Source organism: Crinia signifera, chromosome 2 (assembly GCF_055691185.1).
Source record: "Crinia signifera chromosome 2, ASM5569118v1, whole genome shotgun sequence".
NCBI classification, from domain to species: Eukaryota; Metazoa; Chordata; class Amphibia; order Anura; family Myobatrachidae; genus Crinia; species Crinia signifera.
Window position 1 is genome coordinate 263,376,922 of NC_139218.1, and position 15,080 is coordinate 263,392,001.

The 15,080-nt window shown below is 45.0% G+C and overlaps 1 protein-coding gene across 2 annotated transcripts in view; it reads left to right on the top strand.

Moving 5' to 3' along the window:
- RASA3 (RAS p21 protein activator 3) overlaps positions 1-15,080 on the top strand; it is a 213,195-nt gene that overhangs the window by 130,470 nt on the left and 67,645 nt on the right. For both annotated transcript variants that reach the window (XM_083168496.1, XM_083168497.1), the window contains exon 5: positions 12,155-12,231. In XM_083168496.1, the coding sequence (XP_083024622.1) occupies positions 12,155-12,231 (77 nt within the window). The remainder of the gene's footprint in view (positions 1-12,154; positions 12,232-15,080) is intronic.

Sequence of the window (15,080 nt, forward strand, 5' to 3'; positions counted from 1 at the left end):
TCGATAGAGGACTTATGTAAAGCAGCGGGTTGGGCATCTGCCCACACTTTCTCCAAGCATTACAGAGTGGACGTCTGGTCTTCAGCGGATGCAAAGTTTGGGAGAAAAGTGCTCAGTGCTGTTGTGGCATGAGCAAGAAAATCATGGAAACCTTTTTTTGTTTGAAAAAGACACACGGGAGGATGCCTAGTACTTTTAGTTATGGTTTGTATCCCTCCCGTAAGTATGCACTGCTGGGGCATTACCCAGTGATTGGCTGCCAGGGAGGAGGTAGAGGAAATATCAGATTTTTACCTGATAATTTGTTTTTTCCTCTACTCCTCCATGGCAGCATATATTCCCTACCCTAATGTTAAATGCATGCTTAATGATCTGTGTATTGTATTGAAGCTTAGAAAATGAAGACACTGAACTAAGGAGAAGGGGGCGTATATGAACAAGAAGGAGGTTTTTTTTTCCTTTCCACAAATACTGCCCAGTAGGGAGGAACCCAGTGATTGGCTGCCATGGAGGAGTAGAGGAAAACAAATTATCAGGTAAAAATCTGATATTTTTTATTTTTTTCTACCCTTTTAATTTCCTGTACACAATATTAATTTAAGATTTGGGGGTTAATCGTCCTTTTAAAGGTATGAAGACAAAACTTGAAAGTTTAGTTAAATGATGCCTGTCAGATATACTTATGCTAATTTATACTAGGCAACAGTGATGTATTTTACCTATAGACTGCAGCCCCTCCCCCTAAATCCTACCACCCCCTTAAGGCCCCCATACACTATCCGATTTTGGGGCGATTTCATTCGATTTCGGCACTTTGTGCTGATAATCGGGTGAAATCGGCCCAAAATCGCAGGTGTGTGATATCTGATCCGATCCGATGCGCGGTCCCGTGTGCAACGGACCGGATCAGGGAGGTCGGCGGTCAGTACATACGATCAGGTCTGACCTCCCTGTATGCATATGCCGGCCCACCTGTCAAATACCTGTCAAATAACCGGCCGTTCTCTGATTGGCTGATATGAACATCACCGGCCGGCCAGGTCAGCACTCCCCGGCGCTCAGGGACCCGCTGCCCGCCCCACTGCTCCCCCTGATAAGAGCACCGTTGCCCCCTGCCCCTCACCGCCCGCCCCCTGCGCCCCGACATGTGATAAATCGCAAGCGATTTATCACATGTCAAATTTGGCTCATCAAGTGCCAAATTGTGTGTGAGCCTCCCGGGGAGCTCCCGGGCGGCTCACAGGAGAATTGGGTCTGACTTGTCTTAAGGACAAGTCGGCCTAATGTATGGGGGGCCTTTACTGCCAGAGGTATCGAGGCAGTCTGTGACTGGCAATGATTTTCCTAATTGTCAATCACAAACACTCAAGGCAGTCCCATTGGGAGGTGATCAATCAGGTTTACTCCTGGACGGCCAGTCTAGGCTGCTTTAAGTAGAGAGTTGGTTCTGACCATAGACCCGGGTATGTGCATGCATAGACCTTGTCACACCAGTGGTCTGAGTCGCAGTGACGAAGACCTCTGGTGGGGACTCGGGCCGATTATATAGCAATCGGGGAGGCTTTAGGGAGACCCTTGTGCATTAACTTGTGCGGCAGTGCACCCAGAGGCAGAGATGAGGCAAGATAAAAATACAACCAGGTTTATTGAAGACAGGAAGGTTGTATATGGCAGGCAGTAAAGTATACAAGATGAATGGCACAATACAGGACAGATGGTATGTGGTGCATGAAGTTTTTGAGACAAAGTCAATATTGAAAGAGCAATACTTTAGTGTGGCTTGCTTTAGGATGAGATGTGGAAAGATGGCTTGAACATCGAATGTGCAGGTACTATGACAGGAATATCGGATACTTCAGGAACGATGGTGGAACATCGAATACTCAGGAACGATGGTGGAATATCGAATACTCAGGAACGATGGTGGAATATCGAATACTCAGGAACGATAGTGGAACATCAAATACTCAGGAATGATGGTGGAACATCGGATACTCAGGACCTAGGCTTTTAACTGCTGAGGTGAATCCTAGACTGGACACCGGATCACAGGAGCTGGAATACCTCCTGCACACTGCAGCAGAGAGAGAGACAACTGCACCAACTGGAGACAATTGGCAAAAGACGACAAATGAAGCACTAGCATCAGTCTGTAGACTCCCAGAATACTTATACCCACTGGAAGGCCAGGATTGGCCGGGTATGTATGACAGGAAGCTTAGACTGCACAGGATTGGTTCAGATTGACATGTGACTGGAAAGGGCATGGCAGCCCCTATGTCAGGCTAAGGCGGGAAAGTCTGTTTGTATCCACCATGCTTGTGGCCGGGAGCAATGGCGGCAGACTCGAGAATTGCTGGGCACTGGACATTGTCACTCAGCGTGAGGTAAGTGAGACGCTGCACAGCCGTGGACTCAGCGGCACTGAGAGAACCGGAAGATGACTGCTGAACAACCGCACAGCACGCAGGATGCAGGCTGCGTCTGGATCTGCGCAGACTGAGCTTGCGGTTCAGACACTTAGCCGGTAAGAAAGCTTGCTTCAGTAATCGAATCGTGACAGACCTTAGTGACTCCTGGCACCTGCCGAATCCATAGCACAAGTGCTGTGGCAGATGGGAATTACAATTAATACAACTACAATACACTGCACGGTTTTGATAGATGATGGGTTATAGTTAATTAGTTAATCTTGGAAGCGCATTAAAGGTGGTGTATATATGTGTGTGTGTGTGTGTGTGTGTGTGTGTGTGTATGTATGTATATGTGTGTATGTATTTATATATATATGTGTGTGTGTGTGTGTGTGTATATGTATGTGTATATACGTATGTGTGTGTGTGTGTATATATATATATATATATATATATATATATATATATATATATATAACAGGAGAGAAATGGGAAGGAGCGCTTCCTAGTGTATTAAAAGAGTATTTATTGAACATGAAAGGAGATACAGACTCCAGGGTACATAACAGTGATGCTCGTACCTAAAAATACAACACTGTGGACTGGTTACCACACGGCTTGATTATAATCAATCAGGCAAAACAGCTCACTCGTATGGGCGACCTCCGTGTCCTGGGGAACTCCGAAACGACAGGCGCTGGATTGCGCTGCAGAAGCGGGGGACTAGGAAGCGCTCCTTCCCATTTCTCTCCTGTTCTACCTAGATTCACCTAATCCCTTGGACCGTATGTGAGAAGGAAGCTGCAGTCTTACCAAAGACTTTTTGTGTGATTACTTTCCCTGCTCAGGTGTAGGTGATTTACTGGACTTTCTGACACTTGGACACTCCTGCGCTCATACACCCACAATCTGTTTGAGTGAGTGAGATTGCTGTCACTGACACAATGGTGGAGCTGCTAATTCACAGATGCAGTCTATGCAACTGAAGGTCTTAGAAGACAGCTTCTCGGATGAGGTAAGAGTGGTGTTTTTTCGAGTAAAGAGACAGCAGTGTCGATTGGGGGGAAGAAATGTGTGGATAGGGGAAAGACTAGGCAGCACTGATGGGGGGACAAAACAGCACTGATGGGTAGAAAACAGTAGTGCATATAGGGGAGGTAAGACAGTGATGCAGTTGGGGAAGACAGTGGCACAGATAGTGTGTAGACAGAGCGGTGTGGATGGGTGGACAGTGCCGTGTGAATGAGGGTGGCAGAGCAGCCCAGATGGAGAGGGGTAAAAGCAGTACAGATGGGGAAAAAACATTGGCATGGATGAGGACGACAGAGCAGCGCAGATGGAGAGGGGTGAGATGGACAATAGTGGTACAGACAAGGCACAGGTGGGGAAAGACAGATGGTACTGATAAATTGGTACTAGCACAAATGGGAGAACACCGCAGTAGGGTTTGGGGAAGACAAAGCAGCATGGAAGCGTATAATGGAAATAAGTGTAGATACATAGACCGTAGATGGGGTATTATAGTTTTAACAATTAAACAAGATGTTTGAGGAAGCTAAATGTGTATACTAAATGAGATGGATGTATGGAGTGAGAAGGATGTTGGAACAAGATGGGAATGTTGCGGTGCCTGAATGGAATGGGTGTTGGCACTGAGTGGGATGGGAGCACCACATAACTGTTCAGAGCTTCAGTTGCAAAGACTGCATGTGTGTATTCCAATGAGCACACACTTCGGTGAGCAGCTCCACTATTGTGTGACGGCAATCCCTGTGAGGTGCCTGCTGTACTTGTAAGCATGCACTTTTTGTACCCCCTAGAGGGTCGAAATGTCGACTTTGTTTATGTGCTCTTCAATAATATAACGCTGACTTAAGCTGCCTTGGTGAGTGCCCCCGTTTTTCATTAAGCACTGTGGATTTATTTATGGTCGTTCTGCTTGGATGCCCTTAGCTGTGCACCCCAGTAACTGCTCCTGGATGTGAGTGCGGAACTTTCCATAGCAGGGATGAAGGGGGGAGGCATTACATACATTACATTGACACATTTCATGCTGGCAACACATGCCCGCCGAGCAGCACAGCTGTATAAGCAGGGACAGTACAGTATCACACAGAGAACATATACCCGCCAAGCTGCACAGCGCCTAGGCAGCCATCAGTGGCGCCACTGGTCGCTGCAGCAGCCAGGTAGGTGACAATATAAGCAGGGACAGTATAATGGCACACAGGGAACATATACCCGCCAAGCTGCACAGCTCCTAGGCAGCCATCAGCGGCGCCACTGGTCGCTGCAGCAGCCGGGTGGTTACAGTATGAGCAAAGACACCGCAGTTATAGCAGAGACAGTACAGTTGTCACACAGGGGACACAGGGGGTTGCATATGGCTGAGTGCACAGATCCTAGGCAGCCATTTGCGGCGCCAGCTTCCTGTAGGAGAACCAGCGTGGAGAGCCAACATGGGGAGGGGAGGGGGAGAAAGAGTCACAGAGGCCTGGGGGAGTCAGTGGGGCCTAGGGCTGGAGTTGGGCCCTCCCTGGGCTGAGTCTCAACGGTCTGGTCCTACCTCCTCCCTGGTGGGGTGGGGGGGCGCCGCCAGAGACCTAAAAAGCTCCTGCAACTTCTGGTGCTGGGGATCAGCAGCTGGGGCCTGCGGGCCTGGTCTCTTCTCATCGGCGGGTCAGCCGGGTGTCGATGAGGGGGGTCTGCAGCCGACTCAGAGGTCATGCCGCCAGGTCCTCCCTCCTGAGCCTCTGGTGTCATCCCGGGGGCCGAGCTCTGTGCCGCGGGTGTCTTTGTCGGCGGCCGGGTCCAGTGCCGCATCCCCTTCCGGCTCCTCCAGGCACCCCCCTGCACGGAGGTGGTCCGCATGCCGGGCCGTGGCGGTGTGCTCGTCCTGGCCGGGTGGGTGGTCACCGTGCCGCCAGAAGCCGGTAGCTGCCGCCAGGTCCTCCCTTCCTTCTCCCCCTCCGTCCTCCCCTGTCTGCATCTCCACGGGGCGCCGTTTCTCCGTGGGCCGGGGATGTAAGCTCCAGTGGATGGGAGCTCGCATGTATGCGACCATCCCCGGCCCCGACCGGAAGTTATCATTGGTATACATGCAGAAGCTACGCTATTTAACACTGTGAGTAGTGCCGGACCCCTAAAGGTTTGTGTATGTATGTATGTACGTGTATATATATATGTATGTGTGGATAGATAGATAGATAGATAGATAGATAGATAGATAGATAGATAGATAGACAGGAGTAGGATGGCACTCGGAAATATATATATATATATATATATATATATATATATATATATATCCATTTACCACTTATTTTAGCACTTTAAATACAATATTTGGCCATTAACATCGTGTAATGGTTAGCATTACTGTCTCACAGCACTGAGGTCATGGGTTCGATTCCCACCATCACTCTAACGTTTTGGAGTTTGTATTTTCTCCCTGTGCTTGCATGGGTTTCTTCCGGGTACTCTGGTTTCCTGCCACATCCAAAAATATACTGGTAGGTTAATTGGCTCCCAATAAAAATAAATTAAGCATGCAAGGATACTGGGGTACCCCGAGGAAACCCACTTAAGTATGGAGAGATTATACAAAGTTAGGCCCATTGTGGGAAAAGAGATCACCTTTGTTTTATTCACAGAATCTACATCCACATGATTCAGCAGTTATTAAGAGACCTCTTCTCCCATGCACTCCCTTTTCCTACTTCTGCAGCCTTGTCTGTCACACTTGAGATAACATGATTGTTTTTCTGTAATGAAGTATTTGTGTACTGTAGTACTGCTGAAAGTCTGCTAACCAGGTCTTAACAACATTGAGCATCCCCAGAGTGCAGATGAGTCCCACATCTTTAGAAAACAATCATCCAGTGCCCATCTAGACTCTAATAAGTGCAGTGGGTAAGGTGCTTGTGTCTTAGAAGTGTAATCTTGGTTGCCATTATGGAATTTGCCAAATGGATTCCCTAATCAAGCAGAAGAAAATTAATTGATATGACTCGTGGTTCTGCTGCAGGCCGTACTTGACTCTGTGAAGAATGTTTTTTACACCAGAGCTAAATTAAACTTAAGCCACATTACCATGTACGCCTTGTAATTGGGTATCTGCTATAATTGGATTGCCTAACAAATTATGGTACTTCCTTATCTTTGCGGCCATCGCTACGCCAGTTACGTTAGCTGGTACTTAACCTCTACATCAGGATTTTCAGTGAGGAACTACCCCACCCTCCTATGTCCATGCCACCCTCCTGTGTCCACACTACCATCTATTAACTTTAGTAAAGTTGTGGCAAGCGAAGCGAGACACCGAGCCCCCGCGGGGACAATGGTGCTACGTAAGTTCTGTAGCGTAAGCGGTGGCCACAAAGATGAGGAAGTACCCAAATGACTTATTCATCATTTTCCTCGGTATAGATCATGGGTCCTCAAACTGCGGCCCTCCAGGTTTTGTGAAACTACGAATCCCAGCATGCCTTGCCACAGTTTTGCTATAAGGGAGTGTTAATACTGTGGCAAGGCATGCTGCGATTTGTAGTTTCACAACATCTGGAGGGCCGCAGTTTGAGGACCCATGGTATAGATGATAGACAGTGACTAGGTCAACACTGAAAAAAGGTCGACATACCTTATTTCAACTCTGCGAAAAGGTTGACACACGCTTATGGTTGAAATCTGCAAGGTCGTCAGGCAAAAAGTCGACACAAGTCTTTATGATTTTTTTGGCATATATGTAATCGACATGGTATGTACATACTGTATGTACTGTGGCTCACTTCACTTGTCAGGCTCTGCACACTATTCTATTCCCACTCTAAGCCCACTTGGAGGGTACAGCATGAAAAACCACCTTTTTGTTAAAAATGTATGAACTCATGTCAACATTTTGACTCTCTACCTTGCCTATGTTGACCACAAGCTTGTGTCAACCTAAAGCACGTCGACTCTTGGTGTTGACCTAGTCACTGACGACCATTAGTGGCTGACCTAGACATTGTCTATCCACTAGGGAAAGAGGGGGGGACTGGACTGCACACCATATTTTTAAACATAATTTGAGGTGCTACCAAGTTAAGGCTTCTAGTACCATACAGGAAAAAAGAGAACAATACTGATGCACACTCTAGGTGCGAAGAGCACTGATAGTAAAAATAATTTTGATAAACTCTAACAATTAACATGGAGTATAATTGAAGTTCTTAGCACACATTTGCGCAAATATGTCGGCCCACACACCGCGTCCAGGTGAACTTCATTAGATGGGTCCCTAACATTTCTAATAGCTAATTAAAACACCTGAGGGTAGATGGTAGGGGTGCCATGTGCTAGTATTAGAAATGTTAGGGACCCATCTAATGAAGTTCACCTGGACGCGGTGGATGGGCCGACATATTTGCGCAAATGTGTGCTAAGAACTTCAATTATACTCCATGTTAATTGTTAGAGTTTATCAAAATTATTGGTACTTGTGGATTATCACGGCTCCCACGATGGCCATCGTATATGAAAAAATCGCATCGCATGCGATCGCATGCGATTTTTCACTGAAAAGCATCCAAATGCATTGGAATTAGTATGAAACATGTTCAATGGCCCCCAAATGGCATTTTTGAGGTTGTACCACCCCCACTATCAACACGAACCCGAAGCGTGGCGAGCGCAGCGGTACGCGTCCTACGACCTTTTCATACCCCCACTATCCACGTCGGCGTGGAGTTGAGAATAGAAAGTGTGGCGAGCGCAGCGAGCCACCGAGCCCGAAGCGTGGCGAGCGGACGCGGATACCTTCACCGGTATCCGCGTCCCCTCGCGGGCTTCACAGGTGTCCGCGTCCCCTCGCTGCGCTCGCCACACTTTCTATTCTCAACTCCACGTCAATGTGGATAGTGGGGGTATGAAAAGGTCGTAGGACGCGTACCGCCACGCTTCGGGTTCGCGTTGATAGTGGGGGTGGTACAGCCTCAAAAATGCCATTTGGGGGCCATTGAACATGTTTCATACTAATTCCAATGCATTTGGATGCTTTTCAGTGAAAAATCGCATGCGATGCGATTGCATGCGATGCGATTGCATGCGATTTTGACAAAAACTGCAAAAATCTGCAAACATCGCATCGCATCGCATGCCACTATATTTGGCATGCGATGGGAGCCGTGATAATCCACAAGTACCAAATTATTTTTACTATCAGTGCTCTTAGCACCTAGAGTGTGCATCAGTATTGTTCTCTTTTTTCCTGTATTGTCTATCCACTGACTGCATACCCTTTTCCTTGGCTAGGGTCTGAAAGGTATACACAAGAAAATCCTCCATTTATTTTATTAATGTTTTGTTTAAAAAAAAATATTATTTTCTTTAAAGTGAACTTCATGTTATATGTTCCCATGGGGCAGATGTATAAACTAGCGATAAGTGCATTTCTGCACTTAATGCTAGTTAATGTATTGTGAGCGCACCTAACGTGCACACATTTTCATGTAATTGTGGGAGGTGCAGTGTCCACCGCTTCTGCAAATTACACATCTGTTTATATATTTGTTAATGACATGAATCAAACATGTATAACTGCTATCTCTGTGGAACCCCATTGAAGCTGCCACACACACACACTACAGATGGAGCGGGTCTTATTGTTGCTGGCGATCCGCCAGCAACACGGCACTCCATCTGACTGAAACGCGCGTGCGTCCCCCACGCACACGCGTCTCAGTATCCGGGCGGCGAGGCGGACGCAATCCTGTCCGCCTCCCGCTGTGGGGGGTGCGGGGACCCGGTGTAGACACCGGGCGACCGCCGGCAGCACCGTCGGAAGGGGACGCGCGCGCACGTCCCCTTCCTGCATACAGATGGCGCGGGGCAGGGGATGGCGGCTGGCGTCGCCATCGCCATCCCCAGGATAGATAAGTCCGGCTCCATCTGTATAAATACAGTCCCCGTGAGCAGCAGTCACAGCCAGATTGCGACAGCCAGGGATATAGAACAGTGATACAGTATCTGCAACAGACTGGTAAGACTGAGCTACTGTAGCAATTTACACTGAACTACATAAATGAAGTCTTGAAAGAGAGTGACAAATTTACCCTGCAGTTACATATTCTGTTACAAAGTATGATTGAGAGCATCCAAGTATTTTAGAGAACCCCATTCTTACCAGAAGTCCACACTATTGTACAAGTCAGACTGTATTACCGCAGTGTATCAGTGAATACCCGGGCAACGAAGTGTCAGAGAGCTCTTATATTTACTAAGCTAAATGTGTACACACTCCTCAGTGTCGTTGGAGAAGAGATTATTAGTAGAAAGCTACATGCATGTTATTAGTAATGTCGTATTTTGGTATATAATTGTTTTGTGTGCACTGTTAATTTAAATTGACATTGGAATTCTATGTTCTTATTTTGTTTCAATTGTATTTTGCTGAGAATATTTACAAGATTTACTTCCATGCCTTTCTTAATAAATTGAATATTCTTTTAATATTTGTGTGTGGTATACACCAACTGGAACATCAACCCAAGAAAAAGATTAACACCATCAGCTGTACTATTAGACACCCTAATATTTCCCTGTAAATTGCAACCTTTGCCATGATACATAGCCCGAGTCTTACATCTCTTCTCAAAGCTATGGAAAATGTTCGTTAATAAACAGTAATGATGTAATGGGCTGTAATGTGTCCAGCAGGGAGAGAGTATGGTCTCCACCCACTTTTAAATAAATAAATAAAAAAAAGCCATTTCACAGACCACATATTGTTTGAGTGGATTCCCATATAAAATTAGGGATGACTGAATTGCTTTGCTTACTGAACTTTTTGTTTGCCTCGCGACTTGGCTTACAAGAGTTCTGTATGTTGCATATAACAATAACTTTTGAATAAAAGTTTTGGTTCGGTAGTATTTTGATTTTGTTGTGGAATTTTTAGAGGGCAGATCATTATGTATTTTGGGTACTTGTGTATTATCACGGCGCCCATCGCATAGCAGAGCACGATTTTTCATCGCATCGCATGCCATACACCCGATGCACAGCGATGCGATTTAAGCACCCTATACGATTTTAAATTGTATAAGCACACTAATGGGTGTTTTTAAGCACCCTAATGGGTGCTTACAATGTTAAATGCACCCCCACGCCACTCCTAGTATGAACATGAACCCGAAGCGTGGCGAGGGGCGGCAGTGCGCGTCCTCCAACCTTTTCATACCCCCACTATCCACGTCGGTGCGGAGTTGATTTTATATAGTGTGGCGAGCACAGCGTGCCCTGCGAGGGAACGCGTATTTACATGTATTCCGCATGCCCTCGCGGGGCTCGTCACGCTTCGAGCTCGCTGCGCTCGCAACACTATATAAAATGAACTCCACGCCGACGTGGATAGTTGGGGGTATGAAAAGGTCAGTGGACGCGTACCGCCGCCCCTCGTGGGCTCGCTCGCCACGCTTCCGGTTCACGTTCATAGTGGTGGTGGCGTGGGGGTCCATTTAACATTGTAAGCACCCATTGGGGTGCATATACAATGCCATACAATTTTAACATTGTATGACATCGGGGGACATCGCGGAACATCGCATCGCATACCATCGCATGCCTAATGGTCTGCGATGCGATGGGCGCCGTGATAATACACAAGTACCGTATTTTGTAAACATGGGTATTGTGCATTTATTTTATAGTTTTTTAATCAAGTGTGGTGATGAGTTGTTTGTGTTTTCCATTAGATCAGGGGTGGGGAAACTTTTTTGTGCCAAGGGCCGTTTGTATGGGGAAAAAAAATCCTTCGGGGGCCATATATAAAAAATTCTCTTACAAATTGTCCTGCTGCAGCCGTCCCACGCTCTGGTGGCTGCCACTGACTAGGACTGACAGTCTCCGGTTGCTGTTGATTAAGAGGAATCTCGCGAGAACTACCGACCTCTCGTGAGAATTCCCCTGTACTTGACTTATTTTATTATGTATGTGCATTGCCATACATCTGTGCTGTGTGATACTTTATTGGAAGATTTAAGGGTAACTGAAAAATGGTTGCTATATTTGTTAAAGAGGGAAATCCAGGAGCAGTGCACTTTGTACCTGATGGAAGCATCCATTTTGGATGGTGTGCCATTGCTCAATCGTGCAGATGTGCAGTAACCTGTACCAACCGACATGTGGTGTGCCAGAACAGGCATGCTCCACCTACTCCTAGGCCTCAATTTTTGTAAGGTCAACAGGAGTTTTTCGTATTTTTAGTATGTATGTCAAGACTTGCCGACCTGACCTCCAATCAGTGTAGTGCATACCCGCGCATGGCTTGCTTCGCTTCCCATGCTTCAGACATGGTGCATCGCTCGGCTAGTGCTTTTTGCACATGTTACCGGTCCCAATTGTAGTCCATATGGATTGTAAAGCATGAAAATGTCGAACAAAATAAAAAGACAGTTGCATGTTGACAATTTGCTCATGTCAACCTTATGTCAATGTCAACGTAGTGCATGTCGACCTTATGGTGTCAATCTATTGACCGTCTACCTATCATTCGGATACCCAATTGATCCTAGGGGGTGTTTTTTTCTGGCAATTTTTTTTTTCTAAATTGTTCTTGAGAAATGACAGGTATGTAATATGTTTAGTAGAGTCATTTGATCCACAGTGGGAGGTGTGGGGCTAGTATGGTAAATATCTTGCTTGAGTTTTTAGAAATTGGGTTGAGATTTCTTGCATGTAACTCTTTATTTGCTTTATTTTAGGGAAAGGTTCACCTGGAGCTCAGGCTGAGTGAGGTCATTACAGACACGGGTGTCATTTGTCATAAGCTTGCAGCAAGGTAAGAATGGATTTTTAGAACACATACAGTAGGAATTACTGTACTAATGGCACAGAACATCACATGCTTGCATAAAGAAGTGCAAGTGATTATACTGCACTATTACAAAAAACACTTCACCCTCACTATATGGTTGTTCACTAAATATATAATAAGTGGTTATTAGCCTACAATATTCTTATAAACATGGGCATAAGGTGTGTGAGGTGTCAATTCCCATAGGAATGGTAGTGACCTGAAACCATTGTAATTCATTTTTATATAGAATAATTGTAAAACGTATGATGTTGTTTCCAAGGTAGCTGTTAATTGTCTTATTACTGCTTGTTAGACATGTGAGTAATGTAGTAATTAGAAGCATTGTTTTCATATACTTTATTTAATAGTTGCAAAGGCTAAAGATTGTATTTGCCCAAGCACCCAGAACAAGGAAATGACTCCATGTTAAACATGTTATTGTGTGAGCTGTAGGGTGTCTCCTCTGCAATCAGCTCTTAGCTGTGAGGGTAATAAAAAGACAACCGAATAACAAGGCACCAAGAGATGAGTGGAATACTTGACCCATAGCCCCATTTCATCTATAGTTATGTTGGCTATAAACAGACAAAACACTGGACAGAAGCACTGATGACGAGCCTTTTGTAAATGAGGCGTTATTCATACATACTGTACAATACTAATAGTAAGCCCACGCAAAGCAAATGCTTCAAAAGGTAGTCTGCTACATTGTGACTGCCTCTATTTGTGCATGTGTGAGAGAAAGAAATGTAGTTTCACTCACTGCTAACAGATGGCAGTGTTTCTGAGACAAAAGGACACTAGACCTATATATAGATGATAACCTTCAATTTTATGGGTGATACATTATACACAGGGCGACCTGGGTTCAACTTCTCTGGTTTTTTTTCATTCTGTATATAAGTTAACCTACATATAGGAAATTAAATTCCAGAATTTTCATATGCCCAAATTCAGATGAACCAGTCCATTGTGTTGTCTGGTTCTTGATAGAAGCAATTTGACATAAAAAAATAAGACCAATATCTGGTATCCTAGTTATGCCAATCATTAATAAAATATAAAGTACCGACAGAATGTGATAAATGCCAATTGACCATTTGTTCTGAAATGCTAGAAAATTGACAAAAGTGGTAATTCAGACAAATTGGTTAAATCCAGTGGATTTAACCAATTTTTCTGATTTACAATTTTGTCTTCTTTTTTTTTTTGTATATTGTCAATTGTCTTTTACTCTAATGGGCCCTACACACATAGCTATGCTAGGTCGGGCTGTGCTGCGCCGCTATTGCATAGCACATAGAGCTGACAGCCCACACAGAGCGAGCTGTCAGCTCTGTGTGCTAAGCGAGCAGACAGCGCCAGTGTTCTCCGGTGGGAGAACCCTGCCGATGCCGAGATTGATGGACACTGTCCATCAATCTCGGCCAGCGATAAAGACGCGCGGGGACGCGCATTGCTGCCGATATAGTCCCTACATACACACCGAGGTGAGGGCATTTTCTAAGCGACTTTGCCAAACTAAGCAAAATCGCTTAGAAAATGCCTTAATATCGGCATGTGTGTAGGCTGTATTACACATTACCAGATTTTCATTTCAGCCAGCCATATCAGCCAATATATATTTAGGTGTTTGGCCAACTTTACTTCAAATTTCAATTTCCATATTCCCAATCCCACAATTAACCCTGGTATCCTGGGATTGTAGCCCAATACAGTAATTTCAAAGTCTTAAATACATTCTATGTTGACTGAGGTAACGGTTTTGTGTTGCTCTACATAAAACTGTAATTAACTTAAACATACCCTAAATACTGTACATCAAGCCTCAGTTTCCATTTCCACCGTTTTTGTTCTGACTTGTATTTGTATTCATTTATGTGTGAATCACCGACAGTACTTGAAGAGACTGGTGAGTCATGCACAGTTTGCCAGGCTGATGTATGGTACCTGCTGCTTCCTGCTCTGTTGATTCAAAATTAGTAATTCTTCCAACAGTTTAGCATCCAAATCCTAAAAAGCCACTAATTTCCCCTGAGGGGCTTTAATGACTGCTCTAGCCTAATATCTTTGACACGAAGTCACTCAACAAGATATGACAAAGTGTGAACAGATATGAATAATTTGTTGCCATAGCTCACTACGGTTGCTCATATATATATCATTGTGTATTGCTATGTTTCATCTGAAGACAAATATACAATTGGTTTCCTGTTTTTATATTTCTAAACAAAATGTAATGCCTGGAGCATTATTTTTCTGCATTTGTCCCGAGCTATAACACCAAGATTCTACACAAACTCCTGGTTTATTAGCTTGCATTTGAATGAACGCACTTAATGAACATTTTTTCTTGCGTCCTCTGGAGTTGTGCTGGATGCATCCTCTGGGGCTTAACCCAGGGAACCCATAGATTCTGGTGCATTTATTGCTGGATTTTACTCACAGCTTCTGATGCTGTAAATAAAGAAAATGCATGTTAGGTGCACTTTGTGAGGTTTAATGGAATTGCCTAGGACAGAGCAAATAGTCCAGGAAAACCATGGGCCTAATTGACTTTGCCACTTACTGATATGTTTAGTCTGGCCTTTGTTGTTGTACAAATTATTCAGTTCACCTACTCTGCAATACAAGTTATTGGTTTACTACATAGTGCCAGGTTGTGTTTGTGGGTTGTTGTTTTTTTTATGTATATAACAACTCCAGCCGCTACTGGCAGTGAAGATGTAAGCCTAAATAGTGGTGCCCAACTGTGACTGTAGGTGCCTGAGAGATGGCGAAGAGATAAAGGAATGTGGCCAAGGACCTGATATATTATGCTAAGGTGGTCA